Here is a 27664-nt window from a genome sequence, read left to right as displayed (position 1 = left end):
ATAAGAACTTTTATCCAACGACTCACCACTTAAAAAAGCAGTAGGCTAGCCTACTTTACTTTTCATTGTGCATGGATATTGGATATTATCCTCAAATGAACGCATAAATTAATGCAATACAGCTTCGTTGTAGACCCTACTCATGTGTGATTTGATATTAAGTTAAAGCCTATTTATTGCCTTCAAGTCTCAATTGATCTGCACTTCATTATATTATCCACATAGTAGCAAAATGCAGCCACTCTCAGCTACTACAAATCTAAAAAACCCTACCGGAGTCTTCTCCCATCTCATTTGTTCCCCACTCAAATGCTATAAGGTTATCTGAGGTTAATCCCCCTAATGCTTTGTAAGGAAGCTGCAGAAAAGCAGAATGCAAGGAAGCCAAGGAGACACTTGAGAGATTTAACCAGACTATTGACATTGTGTGAGTGACAGCTAAAGTCACCTCTGTCCACTACCCGCTTTCATCATCACAAAGAGCAAGACTTCCACCTAGTGGTTCCAGTGGTACATACCCCGCTTTACCTCAAACATGTGTAGACAAACATTGTCCATCAACTGTTTGCCCAGATATACACATTAGCCATATTCATTTATAATGTAGGCATTGGTATTCTTCAGTTACACATCAGGGTTTCCATGACAACCCAACCAGCCACACAATGCAATGTGACCATTAGTCACTAAGACTTGCAAATACCCTGCCATCCATCATCATTTCCACTTTTTTCATTAACCATATTTTTGCAAAAGCCTCCAGAGGAGTGTCTAAATAAATTAACACAATCAAGTCAAGGCTTAAATGGGATGAGTATGAAGCTGAAAGTGCAGTAGAAGGATTATGGTAAAAACCCATCAGTATAGTCAAACAGAGTCAACAGCACAGGAAACGTAGAAAATGTTATGAGGTTAACAATACAGAACAGCTTCACAGAACAGAAGTGGGAAGAGACAGAAACCAAACGAGTCCAGATGAAAGAAAGAACAAACTAAAGATTTATTGAAGGCAGCAGAAAAAGTTAAGAAAGGAACAGAGTAGTCAAGGGGGGCTGCGGGGCACATACAGAGACACTTTGTGTTCAGATAAGATTTAATATCTTTGTGATACAAAAAAAAAAAAATTACAGCTCCAGAGAGCTTAACAGATCTGTACTGTCGTTATATCAAAATATACATGTTTGAAGATAAAGTGGATATATAATCCAAAATGATTTGTGGTACAAAAACATGAGTATATACAACCATAAACCCTGCTTTGTATAACGCTCAACCCCCCCACCCCCTGTATAAAAAGGAATGAAAAATAAAAGCTTTTAACAAGTGGGGAGAAAAAAAAAAGGGGAAAAAAGAACTACAGGAATATACACTCTTACTACACCAATGTCACAGCTAGTACTGTGGTTCAATTCAATATCCTTTCTAGAGCATTCTCTACTGATGTAGACTCTGAAATCAATAGGGGGAAAATAAAGTACAGTAGGACTAGTGACTCAAAACAATTCAATGACTCTTATCCAACACATTGAAAAGTTGGGGAAAGGACATTTGAAGCCTCAGCTATGCGTGGATTTGGGAATGTGGAAAAAACTTTGAGGACACTAGGATGAACAGCAGGGGTTTAAGGTACTTTGGTCCTTAACAGCAATAACCGTTTGTGGCTACATGAAACTTGGTGAAACCATGCATAAGAAATATTTCCTTACAAAAATAGAGACAGAGCATCATCTGTGTCTGGTCCAAGACTACTGTGGTCAAGGCTGTGGAAATTTGTGTTGTAGGCACACAGGAATGTGTCAATGTTAAGACTTCAGCGTGAAGGTGCAACTCAGACCTAACTGGGAGACAAAGTGCACTAAGAACCTGACTGGAGCCACAGTGGATTGAGGAGCAAAAGATGACCGCCCTTCCCACTTGCTCTAAACAATATCTATTGGGCTTATAGAAACACAAAACAGCCGTTTGACTTTGTGGTGTTGACCGACACGACTGCCAACATTGACTGAGACATGTCTCCAAGCAACCGGCCCCTTTGTCTCAATCCAGTGTATCTGGATCTTAAAATAAGTGAGGGCATACAGTCATGTTCGAGTAAAATAACCTGAACGAAAGGTACAACTAGGGGTCAGCATCCTAGACCAGAGTGTTTCTGCCATAGGGACACCAGTAACTTAGGAAGTCAAGGCACAGTGATTGTTCTCAAACCCAGCCGCTACACATGATACACAATACAGTATAGAAGTGATATACATATATAAATGCTAAGATTAAAAACAAAAGGAGCAGACAAGGCGTCTACGTATAGAGGAATATAATGAATAAACAAGGCCCCAGGTACAGTGGGACCCCTATTGAAATGGAGTAAATAAAATTAAGAAGATGGGACTTAACAGGACAGGGCTGGAAAACAGCTCTCCCCTCCTTGCTAATGGAGCTAAAGCACCTAAACAAGGCATCAACAAGATCTATTGATTTACATTCATATTTTCTACATATATTGGGCCTATATGCACACATAATGCTTAGAGATTTTGCTTCTTGAAAGCGTAATTAAGCCAAATGAGTAATTAAGCCAAATGATCCCTTGCCCCATGCCATTGCTGGTACAAATAAAGAAAGGCATGGGAGGGCTTTCTGAGAGCCATCTCCAAATGAAAATACAGCAATGTTTAAGGCAATCTGGCTTAAGCAAATTAAGGCACAAGGCTGCAGAGGAAAAAATATATATATGTAAAAACCTTAATAAAGGGCCTATAGCTAGTGGTATGGATCCCTGTTGAAGGCAAAGAGGTGGGCATCTAATAAGAATATAATAAATCAACAGATATTGAATTGGAAAGAAAGTATCCATGATGGTCTACAAACGACAAATTATTTGTGTCAAGTCCCTCCGACTGGCCCAATAGGTTCAAAGTGGCTTTTCAAAAAAGGCACACACAAATATAATATATATCTCCATACAAGTATCATAGTAATAGTCAAGGAATGCTGAAGTGTGTCTGGAGTGGATATGAAACATCCACCAAGTATACATCCATGATGAAGGGTGTATATTGTTTAAGCAATTTGGTCTACTAAAGTGACAGTCTATCAGCTGACCCTGATTTCACTCCAAGATCGTGAGACATTTCATTCAAAAATGTTGTCCTTTCCCCAAAAAGCCTTTGCACTCCTGATGACAAAATGTAATAACTTGGGCATTAAGGAATGGATGTATGTATGCAGGACTCAGCATTTTGGAATGAAATGCAGCCAGGAATGCACAGCGGTGGTTCATCCCTCTGAAGGCAGACTCAAGAGAATCTCAGAGAACTCAGACTTGGAGGGAGAAAGGAAGCGCACTAAATGGTGGACTTTGAGAATGAGACTCTGAGGTGGTGGTTCTCTCCCAGGTCATGGTTGTGGAACTCAATCAGTGACTCGATGGCCTCCTCTACTGAGCCCATCTGGATCAGGGCCATCTTACGGTCCTTCCTAATACACAGGCAAGAGACAAGAGTATTATTCATCAAGTCTATTGGTAAGCTGACAAATGTGCTACACGTCTGCACCAGTGCAGGCTGTTACAAACCGAAGACTATTTTCTCCACAAAATGTCTTTATGTGCTAGGGGGGAAAAACCCTTTATTTCCCTCGACTGTACGCAAGCTATTGAGGTCAAGGACGGTTTGGAAGAACTAAAGTAATACAACACAGGCTGGTGAGAAAGCATTTAAATAGTAAATTTAATAGACTTACTGGAAGAACTTGAAGGCCTTGACTGTAGATCCTGAGCTAGCAAACAGTGCTCGGAGTTCATCCTCCACCACTGAAGGCCTGTCAGGGAGGGGCACAAAGGGACAACGTTTAAACATAACATGAACTGACAACATTGGTTTGTGTTCTTTATGCTTTAACATTTGTTCTTTGTCTTTCAGAGTACTTTGCTAGAGACACGGGAGGGATAATTAAAGCTAATAGCTGCGCCTCTTGAGTAGCATATTTAAAAAGATAGTCAGAACCACTTAAACGCAGTAACTAAATATAGAAAGGAAAAATATGCATAATGAATATACCCCACTTTCACTGATAAAGAGAAAAGCTTAGAGCACAAGAGAGCTGTGTGGGAATAATAATAATAAATATGCAGCAGCTCAGATAATTAACTTGGTACAAGGCAAAGGCAACACCCCCAACCCATTTTCTCTTTCCTCAGAAATCCTGATTGCATTAAGATGCTTTGACAGTACTGTGTAATCACACAAATGAAAGAAACAACTGTATGTGTGCTGAGAATCCCATAGTGGCACTTACGGGATGTTGGAGAGGTGGAGTGTGGCAGAGGGAGGGAAGATGTTGGAGTAGTTCTTTGAGCCGGGCTTCTTGAAGCGGTGCAGTGGAGAGTTGCCATAGTCCTTGGTGAGGCCCTGGTCCTCATAGCCCTCCCTGGGCAGCTGTACTGTGGTGTGCTTGGACAATGTAACACGCATGGCCCTGCCATGCAGCCGTTGCCCATTCAGGTGACTCATAGCTAAGGGAAGAAATTAATTGCGTTACCGACAGTCCAAATGTGTTAACACAAATTGTCTTGCTAGTGTCAATTTCTCATTTAGATTTGGCCCCGAGAAGCCTTACTTGGCCCTTTTCCCATATGCTGGGAAAGTAGCACAAACTAGCACCACAGGCTTTACCAGAGGCTATTTGCTGAAGAGAACAGGATGTTTTGAGTAAATATTGAGTAATAGCCAAGTCTTAATAGTAAGGGACCTGCTGCTTGTTTTTCCCCCCACATGTTTCATATAATAAACATTAGCAGCATATGGTCATGTAAATAGAAATGCAATCCCTTGTGATTGCTACATTTTTAACAATTAAATGGATTTGTACAGCATTGTAAGTTAAGTGAGTTGTGTAAAATAAAAATAAATGCATTAAACTAGGGATGGGAAACATGTCCTGGTTAATAATAGAGAACTTAATTAGGTTGACGACAATAAAATAAAATTCACTCTGCTGTCCAATCAGAGTACACTGGCTGGTTTGAATGTGAACTAGACTACCGTACATACTTTAACAGCTAACAAAACCCCAGTATTGAGAATGAGGTAGGAAGAGATGCTAAGAAACATACCATGCAACTGCAGCAATCAAAGACCAACAACAGTTAACTGATAAAAGTACATGGTGGAAGAACTCAACCAGCCTTTTCTCTAGAGCTGCAATTATCAATTATTTTCTTAATTATTCAGTACTTTTCCTTTAAATCAAGATTAGTTTTATATAAATTCAACATTATAATATTCTTATTTGTTAATTACCTACTAAATTGATAAGTCTGATTAACCACTTGAGCATAATTTTATACAGTACATTTTATACAGTGCTGAAACAAAAAATGCTGCAATCAAAAATAAAATAGCGGATTTACAAGCTCACACATCACAATGCAAGTGATAAATGAACAAAAAGCTAAATAAATAAAATCCCCCCAAAATCGATTACTGTAGCAACCATACTGTTTTCACAAAACTAGTTAGACAATTTAACGATGGATGTCACCACAGTCATAATACAGTTTTGCATCATCAGCGCTGTCAGTTCTACAGTAGAACTGTCAACTGAGGTAAAATAATGGATCACTTACAGTTGCCCACGTGTACAAGTTATATATTAAAACTCGAATTTACCACCAAAAGCCCTCATGCAGTTTAGTTTGTTCAAGTTATTCACCAGCAATATTTAAGAAGACTGTATATGAAGGTTGCGATGGATGTTTGCCAAAGTATTAATCCAGCTTGTTGCTTCTGAGAGAATTACAACCAGCAGCTACCAACCTCACTTTAATGGACTGCCAGGTAGTTCCCTGTACCACTACTAACTCTGACACAAACACGTGTCCACACAGTCGGCGACAACGCAGCTAGCAGTCATTGTCTCCACCAGGCCGAAGGCATGGGGAGAGAGCATGTTTTGCACTCTGTCCACCCGTGTTTCTTTTATTCTATGTCTAGTTAACCTCGCCTCACCAGGCTTTCCACCACCTCGGAGGAAAGCCATTTCAAAAGTCTGTATGATCCGGGCGGGAGCGGATGATATCGTTACGTCATGTTGTAGTATTGTTTTGTAGTCGACAGACAGGAACAACAGGCGGCGGCAACTTCCTTTTCCCTCTCAATAAAAGCTCTCGTATCCTGTAGCTTTTATTGAGGGAAAAGGAACTAAGGAAGTTGCCACCACCTGTTGTTCCTGTCTGTCGACTACAAAACAATACAACATGACGTAACGATATCATCCGCTCCCACCCGGATCATATATCGAAATGAAATGGTGCCTAGGCTAACATCTAGTATGCACAGAAGTGCTATTCCAACATTGCCTAAATTGTGCTGTGGACATTGCCACAATTAATACCATTTACGGTTACAATAATGACATGATAATTTGAAACTTATAAATTCTATTTACATTAAACTAATGTGCTATGAAAGCAAACCAATAGAAAACAGTTGACTGATTAGAATCGGTGAATAAAGACGTTCGATAACCATGTCTCAGTGGAGAGACGAATGAGAACCTCTGAAACCCTGGATCAAGGCTATTATTCATCCCAGCAGTCCATCACACATTTTAAGGCTACTTTCACAGTTTTGCTACTTGTAAACATACCGTCATATTATCCATTACATACATATCAGCCTATAATAAGAATTAAAGTGGTAGCATTTTTCATTGCATGGGGGGGAAAAAAACAAGTAAATCTTGTGCCCAAAAAGCTTGCCCACCCCTGCATTAAAAATGTAGAAGCTTATTTAAGGCCTCAGAGGTACAATACTATGTATTGGTGAAATGATAGATGTAACCATGCAGTGTAGTTACCTAGTTGAGCCTGTGTGCCATCTGACATCTGGATCAGAGCATTCTCCTTTTTGTTGAACAGGATCTTGACTCTCATCACATCACCATATACACCTATAGAATTGACAGGGATCAAAGGTCACGAAACAACTCGGTTCCACCAGGAAGAACCATTACAATGTCAAACTCTAACCTGGAGCCACAGTCAACCACAGCAAAGAACACAATCTGAACATAGAAAATCAGGGACGTGGGTACGATATGTTGTATACAATGACATTAGTTATCAGAATCACACTAGGCTACTCATTCTCTGGCCATGTCATTCTGTAAGAAAACTACAACTTCAAGCCTACAAATGACTTCGGATGAAAAATGGAAGCTAATTTCATGTTTGTGGGCGATGAGAGTGATTTGAAGGGGGTGGGGGTGGGGGGGGAATAGTCTTAAGGAAAATGTGCGGGTTTGATTGGCAGAATCATGGTCTTTGATAAAAGAGTAGACTTGAAAGACAGGGAAACATGCAGGAGAAAACTAAACATGCAGATAAGCTACATAATATACACAGCAAAATAAATCAAAGAATATGCGACATAGTCCCTGGGATATGTCTACCAACAGAAACATCTAAAAAGCAGCAGCATTTTCATAAAGTGAATGAGTAAAGGCAACTGTGGAAAACCTTGACAAAATTGAAATTGCTATGAATTAATATGGCATGAAATCATGCCATGCACACCCAAACGGTATTGGCTTTTTTAATCTCTAAGGTTCTGCTTTGGGATAGCTTTGGCCCTGTACCAAATTATCCCCACAATTCTATTAGTGAGGGGGAGGTTTTCCATTTTGTTGACCAGTATCACAAAGAAAAAAACAGCAGGTTTGTTGCCTGTGGACAGTGCTGCAGCTTTCTTATGTTCTCACACTTTACCCAAACACTTGCATACACATACACACACACACACACACACACACACACCCCACAACAAACCCACATCAAAAATGGGTCATACAAACACCTCCCAAAAATAGACAACCCCAGCCCCCTCATAGCTCTGAAGTCTGATGACACGCCATCAGTAGTTTAAAAAAATGAAATAAAAAAGGACATCATGAGACGAGACAAGCCCACCTTGTCAGGTAACAGTAGCAATAAAAAAAAGGAGATGAAAGAATGATAACGTACCGAAAAGAATAAAGAGGCAGTGTGGCGTAACGCTCTTTAGAGACAGCAGGGGGAGGCAGCGGGGCAGGAGAGAGAGAAGGGGGAGGGGCAAGGGAGAAGGGGGAACAGGAAAAAATAAAAAAGACGGAGTGGAGGACAGTGGAGTGGAGTCAGGACATGTCCGCAGGCCACAGGCAGCGAGGTCCACAGGAAGGCCACAGTACCATGGAGGGACGAGGCATGAGGGACGGAGAGAATGGAGAGAAGACGACAGAAAGACAAAGGGAATAGAAGGAAGGGTTCAAAAGGGTGGAAGGAGGTGAAAAGGATGGGAACAGAGGTGGAGGTGGGAGGAAGAAAAGTAATGGATGGAACAGAGAAAGGGAGGAAACGACAGATGGAAGGATGGTGATGATGGTTGGGGGGGCAATGTTGTGTATGGTTTTTGAAGTTTCAAAATGGGTGGAAGCCAAATTGGGGCGCAATGAAGGGAGGATGAGGAGGGTAAGATAAAGAGTGAGGGAACGGTTGTCGTAGTGACAGTGGAATTAAGGACAAGGAAGAGGGGACAATTGGTCATGGGGGCATGCAGTCAGTTGGCAAGAGTCCAGGTAGGTGTTTGTGGGGATATTTTAAAAAATAATAAAGGGGAGGGGAGAGGAGGGGGGGGGGAGAGAGGAGATAAAAGAAAGAATGGAAGGAAGGAGGAAGTAAAAAAAAAACAAGGTCAGTATACACAAAGAAATGTAGTGCTTCAAGACAGTAGAACTGGCTAAATTAAAATGTACTGTCACTATGGGAACACTAGGAGAAACAAAAGAAGAGAATAAAGATTAACAATGAAATACAGGGGAAAGTCAAGAGACAATATGTACTTTTACTTTAAATACTGTTAACGGCTAGCTGATTTAACGTATTTGACTACAGCTAATCACACTGGAAATGGCACAATTTTTTATTCATTTAAATAAACATAAATAAAGGCTACATATATATCTATGTCTAATGTAATGAATGGAATGGTCTATTTCTGGAATGTGCTACACTATGCATAAAAACAGATAAACTAAATCATGAAATGTGTCACTCAAACATGAATGTGTCATCCAAAAAAGTAATATTGTCTCTCTAACAACTCAAGAATGATTTCAACTAATGGATAATAAAAATGAAGATATGAAATGGTAAGAATTTAAAAAAGAAGTTAGTTTGTTTTGGGTTTTTTATATAAAAAAAATCCACAGTGAACAAAAAAATGCAGATCAGAAATGCAGCAAGTTTGGTCAAACACAAAGAGGAGAGGTCCTCAGAGAGAAAGGAGAGGCTTGGACGACCCTTTTAAAATGTCAAAAAGACAAGACTGTTCTCCCATTGATCTGAAGGAGAGTGAGGGGAAAGGGACATGGGAGAAGGGGGGAGTGGCAGAACGTGTGACCTTTCGAGTGGATGGGCAGAGGTTGATAAACCATGTTGTGACTCTTGAGGGACTAGATACAATCTACATTGTTGCAGTGTCGCTCTGCACTGCATTGAGACAGTGTGCAGGTCGAGTGGGTCTGTCACCTGATGACCTGTACTAACCTCAGGATTCAGATTGCTGACCAGTAGGACGTTGTGACCACCAGCTGCGGCTGAGAGCCCTGACAGGCCGAGCCTGCTGGCGGCAGCTGCTGCGGCCGCCATGCTACCGTGAGTCATGCCACCCAGAGATGCCAAGGCACCGGGCATACCAGGCATCGACAGACCTGAAGGGAAACAATGTGGTAAATAATCTGCATGCGTGCAGACATAAACACACACACACGTAGACAAAATTAGCAAAAATGAGCAGAATCATAATATACAGTATCGCAATTTCAAATACGCTGATCAGAAACTAGAAAAGGTGTTTCTTGGAGCACAGGTGTTCGCCAGCAGGTACATTACTGTGGGACAATGTTCTTGAAATGCAGTCATTATAGTGTGAGTGGAATCTGTAGAAGTTGAGGGATAATGATGTTGATGAAGTCAAAGTTTTGCACTCAGACACCAAGCTCATAAACATAATGTGTATAGATTTGCCTGATGTTTGGACAAAATGTGTAGGAGTAATCGGCCTCCTGGTGGCACTATAACAGGCCAATGTGAAAAGCGTGGCATTTCTCATTTGGCCTTTAACAGTGTACACCGTTTAAGATTGAGGCCTTTTTGTTAAAAGTGAACCACTCCTGCAAACTTTAGATGTAGATCTTAGCCAATCAGGACGGAATATGAAAAATCGGGACAGATTCGTCTTGACATGATAACATGTACCGATTTGTGTGATGTTCGGACAATATCTAGCCATATCTGCTGGTGGCACTATAAGTAGCCGATGTGAAACATTTGGGGCACAGGTTCTGCTAGTATCCAGGGAGCTTGTGTGCACAGTTTCACGTCAATTGAGCCAACGGTACTGGAGAATAGCTGTTCACAGACGGACACACACAAGACAGGGGCCAAAAAACGTTTCTGCCACACATTTCACGTGGCGTAGGCATAAGGAAAATCACAATGAGAAATAGCCATGTGTCAGCGAACTAACCTGCTGCCTGTTGGATGGTGAACGTCGGGGGAAAGGCATGTGCACCATAAGGAGAGGCGGAGATGAGCCCTGGAGAAGCTGGAACAGCAGGAGGGTCCACAGAGCAAAGATTAGTTTTCAAAAAGGGTACCAGCAATAATCACCAGGCCAGCGCAAATGGACAGGAAATACAGTAACAGGGAAGTGGCAACAGGAAATCCTGTAAAGCCACCTCCCTCCACTTAATGCTATGGTTAGTTAACAATGAAATGTGTGGCTGTAAGAGCAATTGGTTTGTATAAGAATTGGTTTGTACATACAAAAGTTTCCATTGTACATACAAAAATTTCCAAAGGCAGCAGCTGCCATGGCCTGTTGGTGATCGAGGGAGGACTGGGACTCCAAAGTGGGCAGGTCCGGCCGGGTGTAGTCTCTGCTCTTGTCGTTGTTATACTTGACGTTGAGGCTGGTGAGCTTGGAGAAGCTGATTCTCAGTGTACAGCAGGCATTGTAGATGTTCTGGCCATCCAGGGACTGAGAGGGGACAGACACATGTGGGTTATGAATTATGATTGTCAATAGGATACATTGCAGGGTTTCATTAATGTATTTCCAATTTATATCATGTCCCGCAGAATGTTCAGCTATATAATTTACATGGTAATTACAGTGATTGGTAAGTCTAACATATGCCCAGCCTGCACCCTTCCTTGAGTAGGAGACCATGTTCTTATGTACTTCTGTCCCCCTATATCTATTAGTACGGTAGCTTAGCAAAATAATGTGGACACGGCTGACAAAAGCGCCAAATTTTTTCCACATGTTCTCCATAACCATACGTTTCATTTTGGAAGGGGAGCCACGTCATCAAGATGTCAGAAGGCGGCCATCTTGGCGTTCAAAGATGGCCGCCATGTAATATCTATAAGTGCCACTATCTCAGCTTCTAAGCCACTTAGAAGGTCAATCTTGGTGTCAAAATATACATTATCTGGGTCAAGGAATGCAATAACGTCATTGAGAATATCACTAGATGTTTATTTGTGCCAATATCAAATAAATAGGTCATTCTAGCAACATATTTACATCATCTTCAACTCTTTTAGCAGTCAGATGCATTGAAAAATGGAGCATGAAGTGAATGATAACAACATTCAAATTATCTGTTACATTTACAACTGCAAAGAGCTGTGCAATTCCAGTGTGCCTTCTTACATGAGCACCTTGCACCACAACCAAGCTTACAACCGCACTTTACCAGTTCATTGCAGGCTTTTGACGCCATAGGTAGAGTGCTCCACAAAGGAAGCCAGACCTGGTTGTCAACATCCAATGTCCATCCCCATCCTTCTGGACTGGGGGTTGGCTGCTGGGCCAGTTCAGACGTGGCCCAGATCCCAGACTGGTAGACCACTCGCTTCACGTGCTGCAGCAGTGAATCTTGCGTTGGTGGAATGTGTTCCATTGTTTTGTTCTTCTGGCAGAACAATTCTTGCCGTGCTTCATTGACAGATTCCAAATCACTTGTTTTGTCATACATGATGACCGTAAAGCGCTCAAGAAGCTGAACGTGTTGGGCATCTATGGTCACAGAAGTGTATGGATTTTCTGCCATGTAGGTGAAGGCCTGGGTGACCTCTGGGTAGGAATTCCATGCCACCCATGCTGACTTCTTTCCTTTCCCACAGAATGCTGATGTTGTGTCACAGCCTGTGTAACAGTGGAAGACGGGAAGTGCTTTGGACTTGTCTTTGCCCAGAGCATGGCAGATGGTGTTTATATGAACATTGCTGTAGTTCTTGCCAGTGCCAAAAGCAACCCAGATGTCTGCAGATGGATACTTGGTGAGCAGGGTATGGAACATACCGATGAGGATAACAACAACATCCGTATCCACAGTGCGTATCAAGCAGGAAGAACAGCCATGTTCCAGAGCATCAAGCAGGTGAATCATTATCCTGGTGTCTGCCTCTTCGTGGTTACATGGCAGCATGGAGTGGCTGGTGTCTGTGCCAACCACTGTGATGCCATTTGTAATGAAGACCTGCTTGCCCTCTGGCCAGACAGTGGATGCTATCTTCTCAGAGAGAAAGGTAAAGAGTTCCTGCTTGTTTATTGGATCACGCAGGAAATCTGACCAATTCCCCGGCAGCTTGTTCTGACCAGCCACCTTCCGTCGGATTCCTTTGCCTCGCTTCTCTCTTGTTGACTCTTTTATGCTGCTGGTGATGTAAGTATCCCAGACAACATCAACTCTATTGGAGGTCTCCAGGTGTTTCATGATGTGGGGAACAAAGACACAACTGGCGTATTGGTCAAATGTGATAATGTTGGTAGTGGACAGGAAGTGCACCACAGCAGCGCCATCAAGTACTTTGACATGAAACATACCTGGAGGTTCTTCTTGTGTCTTCTGTGTCAGCAGATTTAGGAGATCTGACTTCTTTCCCAGACGTAGTTTCCCTTTGTCAGATAGAGAGGGAGGGTAGGGATGATTTTCATGCTTAAAGAATGTGCTCATATCCCCCTCCCTGCGTTGCATTGCAATATATAACCGGGAGAAGAGTGCCACATCATCTTTCAACATTGCGATCTGCCCTGCCTGCTTGGTCCTGATCTTGAGTGTTGGGCATCTGAAGAGAGGCAGTGAATTCTTTTTGATGGGCTCATGAATGGAGTGTGTGCGGTCTATGATCACAGTCTTGTGGTATTTGTTGTACTGTTCTCTTCCCACTGATTCCACAGTGCGGACTGTGTTAATCACTGACTCGTTAATCACATTTCGTGTGTCCAACATTAGAAGCTCGTGGCTGTCATCTAGGAATGGATTGCCCATTTCACTGATGGTTTGTGCAAGTGCTAGTGTTTGCTCTTTGAAGGTCTTTTGTGTAGCCTTTCCTTCTTCATGGTGGTGTTGATTATTGGTTCTTTCCAATACATACTCCTGCTCAAACTCTTTTAGGAGTCGCGCTTGTTCAGGCCCTGCGATCGTCCACTTTTTGAATGCTGCAGGATTCTCAGTGAGTCCGACTGCACCTCCTGAACCCTTCACCAGAGCATTATTCTGCTCATGAGCCTGGTCAATTGGTATGCTTGAGAATCTGTTTGTGGTCTTGGTAACAACCCAATGACGATGGTCTTCAAATTCCTCATGAATGGATGTTGGCAAGCTTTCCATGTCACGGATGTGCACAGGAATCCATCGTGCATAGTTGTGGTGATCAAGGGCAAAGAACCATGGGACGAGAGCTTTTAAAGACTCCACATAGAGTAGAAAATCCTGTTCTCTGTGGGCCCGCACAAATATCAGACCCAAAATTTCCATGTTGAGGATGGTGTCCCAGTACTGGAATGTTGGACTCTTGGATATCATTTCTTGTCTCCAAGATTCTTTGGTCTTCTCATCATGTGGTCCCTCGGTCATGTGCAAGAAGGCATCCTCCTGCAGCTTTGCCAATGCCAGAGCACTTACTTGGTGGGCATGTCTTGTCTTAGTGAGGTGGGATACTTTGAGGAGGGAGTTGGCTGTGCCAGAGGATGCAATACCAGCCTCAATCAGTGCAGTGGTCCATCCAGAGTTCTCCAAGTAGTCTCCAAATGTATTCCACATTGCCATTTCAATGTGGAGACCACCAAACATGACAACACACTTGTCCTCACCATGTGTTTGTGGCCAGTTCCACTGAACAAATTTTGCCAGTGCATACAGTGGCGCATCCACAGCCATTACTGGGATCTGTCCAGGGTTCAAAAACTCGGTGGCTTTGCACTGTACATCCATCCCATGCTTGACCATGGAAGCTGTGGCAGCCTTCTCATAAAAAAGTGGCAGTAGCTGTGTGAGGGCAGGGTGTAAATCATGAGATACGTTATGGAGGGATGCATGGAAGGCTGACCAGGCCACCATGTCTCCCTCGTCAAGTTCTTTCTTTTCAAGCAGCTTGGTTGAATGCTCAATCCAATGTTTCTCTTTCATCTGTGCTCTATCCAGGTGTCCTTCGGAAGCTTTAATCGGATTGTGTGTCTTGGGAACAGCCACATTGGTCTTCTTGAGTGCAACTGCCGGCACAGTGGTGTAGCTGTCTGGCAACCGATGATTAGTCTTTGTTCCTGGCAAAGGCATGCTTATTCCTTCTTGGACATGTCCCATATTAGACTTGGAGGGGAACTGAAATAGACTGATGCCTGTGCCATGGAAGGACCCCTGAGCTGTGGTACTTGATGGGTTATGATCAAGGTTGTCTAGGGCACTCACAGTGAAGAGCCCTTTACGTAGCTGAGCAGGACACACAACACCAACCTTCTCAATGTTCTCACATATGGCAGTAGCCAACTGATTCTCCACTTCCAGAACCCGATCATAGCTTATACTCAGGCCCAACTCATACAGCTGTGTAATAAATGTCCTTGACCTGGTCTGCGTGTGCACACTTAGTCCTATGTAAAGGGGCAAGGGTGGTTCGTACAACACAGAATGCCGAGTTTTTTTAGTTGAGGCCCTCTTCCTACAGTTAAACAGGATGATCTGTGAGACAGTGAGGCAGGCCTGGGAGTCAGTAGAGCTCTGGTCTTTCAGGTCAGCTCCGACCAGGATCATGGTTACCAGGGACTTCAGACAGTTGGGAACGGAGTTCTGCTGGCATTCAGAGGGGAATGAGGCATTAAATTCGAACTTATTATGGTCAAATATGTTACGGCGCACAATTTTGGCAGCTTTGGCCAGAATCATTGCTTCCTCATCAAAGTCACATTCATGAGCCTGCTTCAGCATTTCCTGCATTCCCTGTTGAAAAACAAGTATTGTATTCTTTCCATCACTCTGCTCCTGGGCTTGGGGAAAGTACTTCAGGACTTGTTCCTTGAAGCGAACCCTGTTGATTTCCTTGGGGATACCAAGATCAAGCAGGCGGCTTTCATATAGCTCACGCAGGGATGAAAACTTGAAGTATAATTGACCACCTTCCACACAGTTTTCCACATGAGCGATAAGCTCTGTAAAGGCTCTGGCTTGGATTAGCTTCTCTTGTTTATGCCTGTCAGAGTCTTGCCGTTGTTTGGTTAGTGAACGATGTCGATTTCGGATTTCAGTCAAGCAAGTCAGGTGATATTTTGCTTCTAGGGCCATGAGGTCTACACCCACGATTCTGGACAATAATGCAGTATCATTCAGATCTGAGGCCATAACTCTGAGATTGTCATCTGCATTAAAAGACGTGTAAACGTGAAGATGTCCATCAGATTTTTTGCAATACAAGCATGTAGTCTTTATATCCCAGGATTGTGTTCGAGATGTTCTCTCATCTGCAGCATGGGTTTTAGAAGATTCAACTTTCTTGCTCTTCCGTGCTCTTTCCAGTTTGTTGAGATTGAATTTTTTGTGACAAGACTCATGCCACTGTGCTCGATGCCTGACAAACTCATCCACAGTAATGTTCTCTTCAAAAGTGAGTGGTACTGGCAGTTTATTCAGCTCCCGGAAAGAATTCACATTGGCCAGGAAGGATTTGTATGGCTCAGATAGGCCAACACTTCTCAATGAATGTAAAGGGCATCGGAGTGCTTCAGTGGTGTGTTGTTGGCATATAATACACAATGCCCAATCCATTATCTTCTTCAGAGACTTCAGTCAAAGGCTGCAGTCACTGCAAAATACAAAAAGTAGCCTACATTATAGTATATGTGTGTATGACTGACTGCTGACATATAGGCTTAGGTTAAAAAATAATTGCATTAACTAATTAATATTCAAGCCGTTCTCACAGTCCAATTTCTCACCTGAGCATTGATATTTAGCATGTGCCTGTCTTTCAGTTTCAGCATCCAGTTTCTCTGTCAGCCACTGCAAAATACAAAAGGTAGCCTACATTAGGCCTATGTTAAAAATTTCAGTAACTAATTCATATTCAAGCCGTTCTCACAGTCCAATTTCTCACCTGAGCATTGATATTTAGCATGTGCCTGTCTTTCAGTTTCAGCATCCAGTTTCTCTGTCAGCCACTGCAAAATACAAAAGGTAGCCTACATTAGGCCTATGTTAAAAATTTCAGTAACTAATTCATATTCAAGCCGTTCTCACAGTCCAATTTCTCACCTGAGCATTGATATTTAGCATGTGCCTGTCTTTCAGTTTCAGCATCCAGTTTCTCTGTCAGCCACTGCAAAATACAAAAGGTAGCCTACATTAGGCCTATGTTAAAAATTTCAGTAACTAATTCATATTCAAGCCGTTCTCACAGTCCAATTTCTCACCTGAGCATTGATATTTAGCATGTGCCTGTCTGGCAGTTTCAGCATCCAGTTTCTTGGACAGCCTGCATTATGACCAGAGATACTATTATTTTCTTCTAGAAAAACACAACAGAGTTATTTTGGCCTTTATTCAAACAGTACCTATTTAGGTATGGGATCTAGTTACATACCTTGCCTTGACACCTTGCCCTGATGTCTTTGCATTCACTTTCACTGACTGAACACCTCCAAGGACTGAACAATAAAATGTCAGATTAATGTTGATGTTACTGTCACATAGAAAGATATTTGATATAGATTTGAAAGCCATGAGATCTGTCAAATGCTCTGTCTAGACTAGAGCTATCAACTAGCAAACATTAATAGCAACAACATACAATCAGTACTCACATTGTTTACTTGAGTAAACGTCAGGAATCCAAAATGTACAAAGGTCCAGAATCCAAAATGTACTTGAGTAAAAGGTATTGGCATCAAAATTGACTTAAAGTACTAAAGTGCTCATTATGAAAAGTCTAATTTGAAAATAGCAGATGTGCAAGCTCTAAGCTAGATGACCTACAAGGTTTACAGACCAAGACCACAAGAACAAATGGAAACCGAGGGCTTAAATAGACACAGGGATTAACAGGACACAGGTGAACTCAACAAATAATTAGGAGATGATTGGCAGAGGCATGAACAGGGCACAGGTGGAAATAACTAATAATCACAGGGAGGAGAAACAAGGCAGGTAAACACTAACTAAGCAGACAGGAAACAATAAGAACACTACTACAAAATAAGATACAGAGCAAAAACAAGTACAATACAGGACACCAAGGCAGCAACTAGAACTGAAAGCCCAAAACCAAACAGAATAGGAATACATCAAAGTAAAGTCCAAAAACGAACCATAATTGTGTACATATATTGCCAGAATGAACAAAATTATCTATTATTGGCAGATTTAGTCACTTATTGATATTCCCTATAGTTATATTGCATTCCTTGACAAAGAAAATGTATATATTGACACCAAGTTTGACCTTTTAGGTGGCTTAGAAGCTGACATAGCTGCACTTATAGATATTACATGGCGGCCATCTTTGAACGCCAAGATGGCCGCCTTCTGACATCTTGATGACGTGGCTCCCCTTCCAAAATGAAACGTATGGTTATGGAGAACATGTGGAAAAAATTTGGCGCTTTTGTCAGCCGTGTCCACATTTCTCTAAAATATGGCCCTAAGCTACCGTACTATATGCAACAATGTTACCAAAAAAGATTTCTGTACCATACACTGATTCAGCTCCAGAAATAACCACCATAAAAGACCCAGTGGGACTAATCTCTGCTCAAAATAAACAATCGGATGATAAAGCAGACGTTTCACCATTCTCACCAGTTTGGCATTCTGAGCTGTCATTCCATCAGCATACTGCACCAGAGCCTGAAACTGATTGTTTTTGGTGAAGGTGATGATCTTCAGCACAGTGCCGAACTTGGAGAAGATCTGGAGGAAAGAGACACATCAGAATGTAAAAAATAATTATAATGGGGTTGGGTTCAACTAGCAACTTGGCACTCATTTAGAAGAGATACACAACTGTCCAAAAGATGCGTGCCGCCTCCGAATAACTACTGAATGCATTAATTACCTGATGCAATACATCCAGGGTGACTGGGTAGAAGAGGTTCTCCACTATGACTCTAAGCACAGGGCTCTGGCTGCCAGCGCCTCCCATGCCTACTCCTGGCTCCCCTGGCATGGCTATGGCTCCCATTCCTCCACCCTGCAGTGCATTCACTGCCTGCAGCGCTGCTTGGGCTCGCTGGAGGACACACACACAAACCAAGAGACCAATTGGCATGGTAGAAAATCTGGTGTGGTATACAATATTATAGTGTGACATGAGACAGGTACAGCTATGTTTGACATGCAGCTTCATTTTCCTTTAACCAGACGAGGAACACCCTTTCGGGGTTGTTGTTGCCATGTACAATATGTAGCAACATAAGTGTTCTAATTTGTTTAGAATCGGCCTCTGGTCTAAATGGGTTAAACAATGTTGGAACCAGTTTGGTAGAATTATCACGATGCTAAATGCAGCTAGTCTGACAAGTCTGTGACCCGGCCACAAATATTTACTCAGGCTCTGTGTCGAGCCTTGAACAGACGCTAAATAATAATGTCAGAAGGCAGGTCTATGCATACATATTGTAGCATTTAGATTTTAAAAACTCGGCTGGTACGCTCACCCAGAGCAGTTCGTTAAGTGTAAAATAATTGTAAATTTCTTGAATACTAATCTTACAGAACCAATGTGTGTGTCATCATACCACTTGATTAGGCGAGTTGTCAGTCTTGAGCTCCTTGTGGTTTGAGTACTGCATGTAAATTGGGTGGTTCCGGATGATGGGGGTGACAGAGGAGTAGTAGTTCACCATGGTCTGTGCACACTCTTCACTGTTCAGCTCCAAGAACGCCTACAGGGCAGTGGACAGACATTTTAGTTATTACTGTAAAAATTAATTCATTTTTTGGAATTTATTAACTTGTCTAACTCACTTGAATATAGAAACTTGTCCAACTCACTTGAATATAGAAACTTTAATTGGACAACATTACGCCACAACCCGAGTTGGATGGACTGAAGTGTCCAATTAATCTACAGTATATTACAGTGATGAAGACATTTTCCAACGAGTTTCCTTGTTATGTCTAAATTTCCAGGTTGAGAGCAAGGTGCTCCTAATGACAGTCTTGCCATCTGTTCAGCATTTCAGCTCTGGTTCTGAAGCTCATAGGCAGCCAAATGCTACATGTGGAAGTTCTAAGTGGCTTACAGGTGTGCAATTATGCTACATCAGTCAGTTCATACCTGGTTCTTTCCCTTCAGCATCAGCAGATTGGTAACCTTGCCAAAGGGCAGGCCAAGCCCAATGACCTCAGCCTCATTAATGTCATTGGGCAGCTTGCGAACGTGGACGACACGCGAGGGAACGCCGGGGCTCCGGATGTCACCTTTAAATTTTTTACTGTCATTGCCATTGGCTGGAAAAGAAACAAGAAACATCGGACCAATCAGTAACAAGGGGCCAGATAATTAGAGCCAGCATCTCCGGCTTGCTTGCTGAATAATTAATCGATCGTCATGGCAACCGAAACAACGCACACATGAACACAAAACAACCAGCAGCCACTTGAATAAAGAGAAACCGATCCTCCATAGTAACTACCCCCAATCCGTACCTGAGCTCATGATATAGGGACCGTTGGTTATGCAGGAAGAAAATAGTTCGTCGGATCCCCTCTGCAAAGGGAGAGAGAGAAAACAAAGGTTCAGTTCAGTGCATTCTGAAGTGAGGGCACAGCGTGACAGGTGGAGCACACTCAGCGCTCATATTACCAAGCCTTTGTGTTAGGTAGTCAGGCAGGCAGTCATCTGATAACTAAAGAGGATTGAGAAAACACACTGAGAACCTTACTCGTGGAGAGAATACAGCGACCTAGTTCGCCAGAGGCCACAACTTTCCACTATAATCATGTATTGGCCCCTACGCCGGTTGATAGGCTCACTTCACTACGTGACTGCCAAGTTAGAACCTGTAAGTCACAGGAACTACAGTCTATTATTTTCTAACTCTGGGGAGCATTCCGAAACGATCACGTGATTTTACAGTAGTCACACCACACAAATTCAGAACAGCTAGAATGAGGATTCTCAGGGCAGTGAGGGATCCTCCCTACAACGAGCCAACAGCCATTACACAGTCAAATCCTCAGTGTAAATGTAACCAAGTGCACATAAGGCTCCATTTGTTTACATTACAGCAAGTTAAAAATGGATAAGTTAACACTGAGGATGTTACTGTGTACAAGCAATCCTCTCATGAGATAAGTGGAGGGAGGAGAGAAAGCACATTGAAGCTGCCTTCTGGGATGAGAAGAGAGAAAAGGATACTCCCAAGTCCCAACACACACCACAGTACTGTACTATCATTCTGAGACAGCCTTGTCTCGACTCTTACTCCAGTTGATAAAAGTGCTGTTTCAAGGCTGTTCACAGTATGTGTGTATCGTAGAGTCAGTGTTGGGAGTCACAAGGAGTGGCTCAGCAGCCTAAGCTCTATCACTTTACAATGGAAGTCCTGTTCAGGCTCAGACTGGGGGCATTGTTACACAGCAGCACACATATGGAGCCCCCAAGAGGACTCTCTTTGGGAGCTGAAGAGCCCTGGCGTGCATTGACAACCACTAGCCATGCAGGTCTACCGGCATTCCCCTCTGTATTGCGAAAACTTTTGCTTCGAGTGCAAGTTTTTTTGTGGGGGGAGGTGGAGCATGTACCGGTTGGACTGTGAAAGGCCACTCTAGCAAACAGACAGAATAGAGTGATCTTTGACAGAAAACTCTTGGCGAGGTGGCCGGGTTAAAGAACATACCGACTACTGAGGAGAGGCTGGGGGTACAGGGATACATACAGTTATTGCTACTAGTCCTTACCCGTTCCGATATATTTCAACTTCTATAATATATTTGTGTGTGTGTGTGTGTGTGTGTATCTGTAACTGCGGGCGAAACAACTGAAGTTACGCGGAAAACTGTGTCCCAGTATTAATCAGTGACGGTCCCAAAATGCAATTCACTTGGAGTTTTGCCGCCCTGTGGCTGCGGGGGGTACTGCACCCGGGTGCGTTTTTAATTCACTAATAAATTAATTAATAATCATTAATGTGTCAAATCGAAAAAAGGGCTCCGTCACGCCCTCCATATTCATATGGTCAATGCCTGTGTGAAAAGTGGGAACGATTGGTGCAGGCAGTGAGGAGATAATGAGGAGATAAAATGCGGTCGGACACACACACACTCACAGTCACACACACTCAGACATTCGCTCTATTATAGTATAGATGGGAGCACAACACTGACCGTTAGCGGCAGTATAAACTATCCTTTGACTTCCAGATGGTCAGGCTGACTCACTGAGGCCCTGTATACAAACGGAGTCTTCTATCTAGAGAGTTAGGAGGACGCAAAGCAACAGGCCTGTCCCCCTCCACTGGTGATGACACAAAAATGTGTTCCCGTTGATTGCAAACCAATTATTAAAAAAAAAAAAAATACTGAAAATATGACATCTTTGACTAATGCTCCAGTCGACTCTAGAAATCTAGAAAAATTTTAATTGGCCAATTCAAAAACATCCCCCCCTCCCAAAAATAGGTTTAATAAAATACTGCTACCATTTTCCATAAACAGGAGAGAAAATAGCTGTGTGTGGGAGACCCGTGCACAACTGGTCATGTGCACACCACAGAGTTTAATTTCCTCAAATTGCGTGCTGCCAACTTTACATACATAGTGTGATGTGGGACAAACTAGACATGACGATTTGCAAAAATAGTCATTTACAAGTCACAACCTTAGCAATGAGCTTGTGTCATAGGAAGACCACAAATCTGCATTTGGATCCTGGGTAGCAAAAAGTACAAAAATAAAAAAGTGTATGTATGGCCAGCCCAGAACACACAAAAACAGTTTTTTTCTTTCTTTTTTTTTTTACAAAGGAATGGGAGTGGTGTCTCAGAAAACCCTGCAATCACATTCCTGATTTCCTGTCTGCAACTCAAGGGTGTTGCAAAGATAAGATGTGCCGTAAAGATAGTGAACCTCTGAGAAACTATATGCAAAACAGAGCTCTCCAATACGAATGACTTGAGTAGGAGTTTGTTTCTCCAGAAATTCTCAACTCTCAACATGAATTTATTGACAGTGCAGATGTGGTAGACTGTGCGGAGCCTATAGCTCCAGCATGGCATAGTGACTGTATATATTGCCAAGCAGCGTTGCACTGCAGCTCAACAGACCAGCACCAAAGAGGAAGTGGATTAGGATCAGGCCATCGTCCTTCTGCAGACTGATGGTCAGTGTTCCATAGCAACACTCTTTCCTTCGACTTCCTCATTCTAATAATAACCATAGAGAGCCAAGGAAGAGGGAAAAGCCCGGCACAAAGGAGGTTCATAAAATGAAAGCTATAGACTTTTAATACATATATACACGTACACGCGACTGGAATACAGCATTGTCGCCCTTTGACGAAGGCGTGAGGCTGACATGACGAGAGCAGACACTAGATTAAATGACAGAGCAGGGAGATGAAAGAAGCACAAGCTAAAGAGTCAAGTCTTTGTTGGTTGACTACGAAGCCAAACCAGAATCATTCATCTGACACAAACCAGCTAAACGAGTACTGGCTTGCCTGTAGCCTTTGTTTGCTCAGAACTCTTGACAATGTAATGGTAACCTGAGGGGCTGATGTCTTGTAGCCAACCCACACGCTGAAACTGTATGAGTAGTCTCCTTTCATTAACAATGGCCTACAGAACTTGATACGGAACACGACTCAAGGAACAATATCTGCCCTGCCCCCACACACCTGGTTTGCATTCACATGGCGAACGAAGAAAAAAAACAGTAGACTTGTGGAGAAAACTAGTTGGTAAATGAATCAACATGCAACTCAGTCTAAGAATTTTTATGTATAACTTTCATAAGGTTTGCTTTGATAAGTCTTTCAATGCTTTGGGGCTTATTGCTATGGTATAACATTTTAATGTTATACCATATATAGATGCCAAAAATGGATTGTCCTGTATGAAGATCTGTTGGGGACCCCTTCATGGATCTGGAATGGGTGGGGGAAGTTGGGAACAGTTCGTTGGTAAACTTACAAGCAAAAACATTGCAGGTAGAGGCGTGTTTAGTTAATGTGATCACCCTTGGCCAGGGTAGGGGGCAGGGAACTGTGCCACACTAGGAGGGGGCCCAGGAAGAGGAGGGGATTGGAATGTGACCGCGGAATTCCAGACACTCTGCCCAGACAGAATAATTACAGATTCCAGAGAAGCAGGATTCCATAACTCTGCATCAAAGTTCCCATAACATATCAAAATTAAGAACATGGGTAAGAGGGAGACAAAGAAACACTCGGGGCCAGGGGTGGTCACTCACTAATCTCAGGTATCAATTGGTACCTCTTGAGGGACCATGTTTAATCATGCATGGGAAAACAATGGACCTAATTTAACTGCCTGACAATGAATTAGGGGGATGGGGCCAGTGTCTGATTCTCCTCTGGGTGTGTGTCTATCGGAGTGGATGTTTACACAGCAGAGGACCTTTGGCCGGGAAAATGAGGGGAGGCAGCAGGGGGAAGGTTACAACCCTCTGTTCTGTTCTGTTCAATCACTCCACCTACACGTCTGCTCCAGACAGTGTAACCATGGGTTACTACTTAAACAAGCATTTTTATTGGGTACACAAATACCAAACAACCGTAGTTTGCCAAACTCAAATGTGTTCCCGTTTAAAACATGTTCACACAAACAAGCAGAACAGACTTTTACCTTCAGTGACATAAGACTATAAAAGCCACAGTACTTTCTCAACTTAATGAAATGCTCACCAACAGTCATAAGAGCCCATCAATTTAAGCAGAACAAACAACACAACTTTACCAATCAGTTATTAGTGTCTAATAGTGTGAGTAAGTTAAAGTAGGTCATTGTTACAGGACCAAAAAACTTCAAGCAACACAACATGATCCAGCTGCTTTCTTAAGATGCCAACAAAGACACACAAACAGGCTCTACTCGAACAGAACAACAGGATGTTTGATTTCACAACAGTCACAAATTCTCAATGAAACACCAGATTATCATCATTATAATTGATTAGTAAAAACGAATTATGTCCGCAGTCTCAGTGTTGCTGCAGCTTCCCCCCCTTTTCATTTCTTGACCCCCTACTTGTTATTAATAATACATTTTAAACACTAACACTAACTGCCAACTCATTGCACGTGATAAATCGCTTTGGACAGCAGCTCTGTAATTATTGAGGAACTGCTTCCGGAATAACCACACGGACAGACTTAGTGTATCAGTCACAGTTAGCAATACTTCTACATTTCTAATGTGAATGCAAGATTTGGTTCTCTGGTTTAATTATCCATTTAAACACAAGGCATAGAACAAACATTTATTTCTCTGCCAAATTACATAAACCGGTCAGTGGGAAAAGGCACATGGTTTTAATAAGGTGAATAAAGAGATGCCTACCTTGGTGCCAACTGATATGTCATGGACACTGCTGCGAGATAAAGAGAAAAATACATACAAAATGTCATAAGAACTCTTACAGATAGACTTAAAAAAAGGCATAAAACGCAGTTCTACTCATTGGGAAGCATACTGCTCACAGAAAAGTCTAAGAGACACTATGTTAGCCGCAGGGCAGGCAAACTATTTGACTTCCTCATTCAGATATGATGAGAACATGTTTCTGTATGCTGCATGGATCAGCATAAAGGAAATGCCTTAGAACCACATCAAGTGACATGTAGTCATTTATTATTTAAATTATATAATATCTTAAATACATTGAGGAAAAAAGGACAGATGAAACGGTATGGATGACTCCAAAAGAGTGTGGGGATTTATCTCCTTTAAAAAAAAGGCAACACGTATGGAATAAAAATGTTGCGGGGTCTTAATTTATTCTTTAAAAAAAAGTGCAAATGCATCTGAAAACACTCACTCAATCTCAGGGACGTTTACGTAGCCGGCTCCCAGGGGGTACAGATCAGCGTCTAGGCGGCTGTGGACGGATGGAAAAGATAAGATTAAGATTAATTAAAAAGATTGGTAATTCGAGACGCTTCATTCTTAAATGATGAGCAAACAGACATCAAGCAAGTTTAACTTGTTGCTTGGTGGCGGAATCCAACAGAACAACATGCTCACTTTCTGCTCGAAACTCCCCAACTATGTCATTAGGTAGTTTAACAACATCCATCAAAAAATGCAAAGTAAGCTCGTAATAATAAGTAGGCTATCTATTACACATGTGACCTTACCCGGACGACCAACGTTAAGAAATGCTTTTTTAATTAAGAAACGCAACGAGACCAGGCATCTTCAACAACATGGCCCTGGCACTGAACGGACAAATGAATGCGGAAATAAGACACGTTGCTTTAGAGTTCTCACGAAGTTGCCATGGTTTAGGCCTGAAAATAGCAGATGTACGAGCTCACAAAGCGTAGCACGTAGGACACGTTGTGGGTTTGTAGATCGGCTATTTTCAGCGAGTTAAAAGCATCTTGCTAATGTTACCTACCCGACGTTACTGCCCAGCATTCACTTAACACCACAGCCTGTCAAGACTTGAAAACTTAAGACAAGACGCGATCAGAACCAAACAACGACTAGTTTAGGTTAGTTTGACATCCTTTAAAAAAAGAACGTGATGTGCGCGAGACAACAAAAAGTTGCGGACGTTATGTTAGCTTTATAGTAACGGAGGAGGAGGCTAACCAACTAGCTCCGCAGCTAACGCTTCTTGCTAACTGTTGCATCTGTTTTGAAAAAAGGAAAAAAAATGTTTCAAGTAAAACTTTCCACTAATATTCCACATTGAAGAAATTAAGCCCCGCGATGACTCTGTGTTTACAGTCGGCACATAATAACGCACGTTAACGTTTATACTTAATGGTTTAAAAAAAAGTGTGGTATAAATGCGGATCTTTTTTTACTTACCCGTCCATTGCACAATAAAAACTGCAGGTCTGAAGCTGAAGGTAGGGCGGCAGACTTGCTTGATTTTCTTACAAAATGGCTGAACGCGCAGGAGGCGGACGCTGATTAGTCCAGCCGCCTCCAAGAGCCAAACAGAGGCGGGGACAAGGAGCTGCCGGCGCCGTGATTGGCCAAGACGACTATCATTTGTTGGGGAAAAAAGGGGTCCGCGTAGTCCGCGGCAAATTTCCAGATCGAGTTCAATCAATCATTTATTACATGCTGACGTCGTGTTAAATTAATTTACGCCGCCAGGTCCAGCTAGGTTTCAGTTGCCTGCCCGCCCCTCAGAGTTACGTATTTGTGTGTGGCTGCCTGGCCTGCAGTGAATGTGTGTCGTACACTCGGAGTAACTCCATGTTTGGGTGAACTTGGGTCTCTGAAAAAGTATCTCGGTCCATGGAGAAAATGTCCAGTGGACAGCAGCACCTGGCGCCCAGTACGTCTGTACACCAGCAGCTAACCTCGAGTACAAAAGACGCACTGAATAAAACCCATAGAGACAGTTACAACACAAGTACCACAACGTTTTGAGAACATGGCAAGTGGCAACTTTACTGAGAAACTGTACAATAGGAAGACGAATAATAAGAGTGAATAATGTTTGGGGTGATTCATTCTGACAAATTTTCTTCTACAGACTTGTGTGGTCTGTGACGGTCCACTCCTGACGGACGGTGTCTCTGCTGACAAACTGGACCAGGTACACACACACATACACACACACACACACACACACACACACACAGGAAACAACTACAAAACACAATGGCCTGGTGTGTTTACAACCATATAGGCTATTGGCATTTGGCATAAACCTGTATTTTACATAAAGCAATATAACAAATTCGGACCCATATTATTTGCCCCAGCAGTCATCAGCCACTGGAGTAGTGTGGTGGCAAAAACACCCCTGACTTCAAAGCCCTTTGAATTGACTGTCCACCGAAACAAAACATGTGACAAAGAGGTAGGGCATTATGTTTCTAGTTCTACAGGTAAACACCACCACACCACACTACTCCAGTGGCTGATAACTGCTGGTTGGTAAAACATTTATGTATTTTGTTGCTGGATTGGATATCCATCAACTTTAATGTTGCAGCTGGTAAAAGTGGGGCTCAACCTACAATGATACATCATAATTTATCAGTAGTTTTGTGGTAATACGAATAAGAATACATTAGCTTACAAAGTAATTAAAAGTTGTAAAATATAAATATAATTGAACAAAATTGTACTTATTG

The 27664-nt window shown here is 42.4% G+C and overlaps 1 protein-coding gene across 4 annotated transcripts; it reads right to left on the bottom strand.

The window, feature by feature from the left end:
• Positions 1–976: 976 nt before the first annotated feature.
• Positions 977–26441, bottom strand: ptbp1a (polypyrimidine tract binding protein 1a). Of its 4 annotated transcripts, none has more exons than XM_083791252.1 (16): positions 26379–26441; positions 25378–25437; positions 24900–24930; positions 20026–20086; positions 19655–19827; positions 19113–19259; positions 18431–18604; positions 18175–18285; positions 10883–11075; positions 10563–10640; positions 9581–9771; positions 8021–8054; positions 6856–6948; positions 4294–4510; positions 3739–3816; positions 977–3474 (listed from the first exon to the last, which is right to left on the bottom strand). In XM_083791252.1, the coding sequence occupies exons 1-16, from the start codon at positions 26384–26386 to the stop codon at positions 3342–3344; spliced, it is 1782 nt and encodes a 593-aa protein (XP_083647378.1). In that variant the 5' UTR covers positions 26387–26441; the 3' UTR covers positions 977–3341. The 4 variants fall into 4 exon arrangements, with proteins under 4 accessions (XP_083647378.1, XP_083647380.1, XP_083647379.1 ...); XM_083791254.1 differs by having other exon boundaries at positions 9581–9744; XM_083791253.1 differs by having other exon boundaries at positions 24900–24927; positions 26379–26401.
• Positions 26442–27664: the final 1223 nt, after the last annotated feature.

This window comes from Protomyctophum parallelum (assembly GCF_964188405.1).
Source record: "Protomyctophum parallelum genome assembly, chromosome: 20".
Lineage (NCBI taxonomy): Eukaryota > Metazoa > Chordata > Actinopteri > Myctophiformes > Myctophidae > Protomyctophum > Protomyctophum parallelum.
Note: the sequence above shows the minus strand (reverse complement) of the source record. Positions and strands in the feature narration are given on the sequence as shown.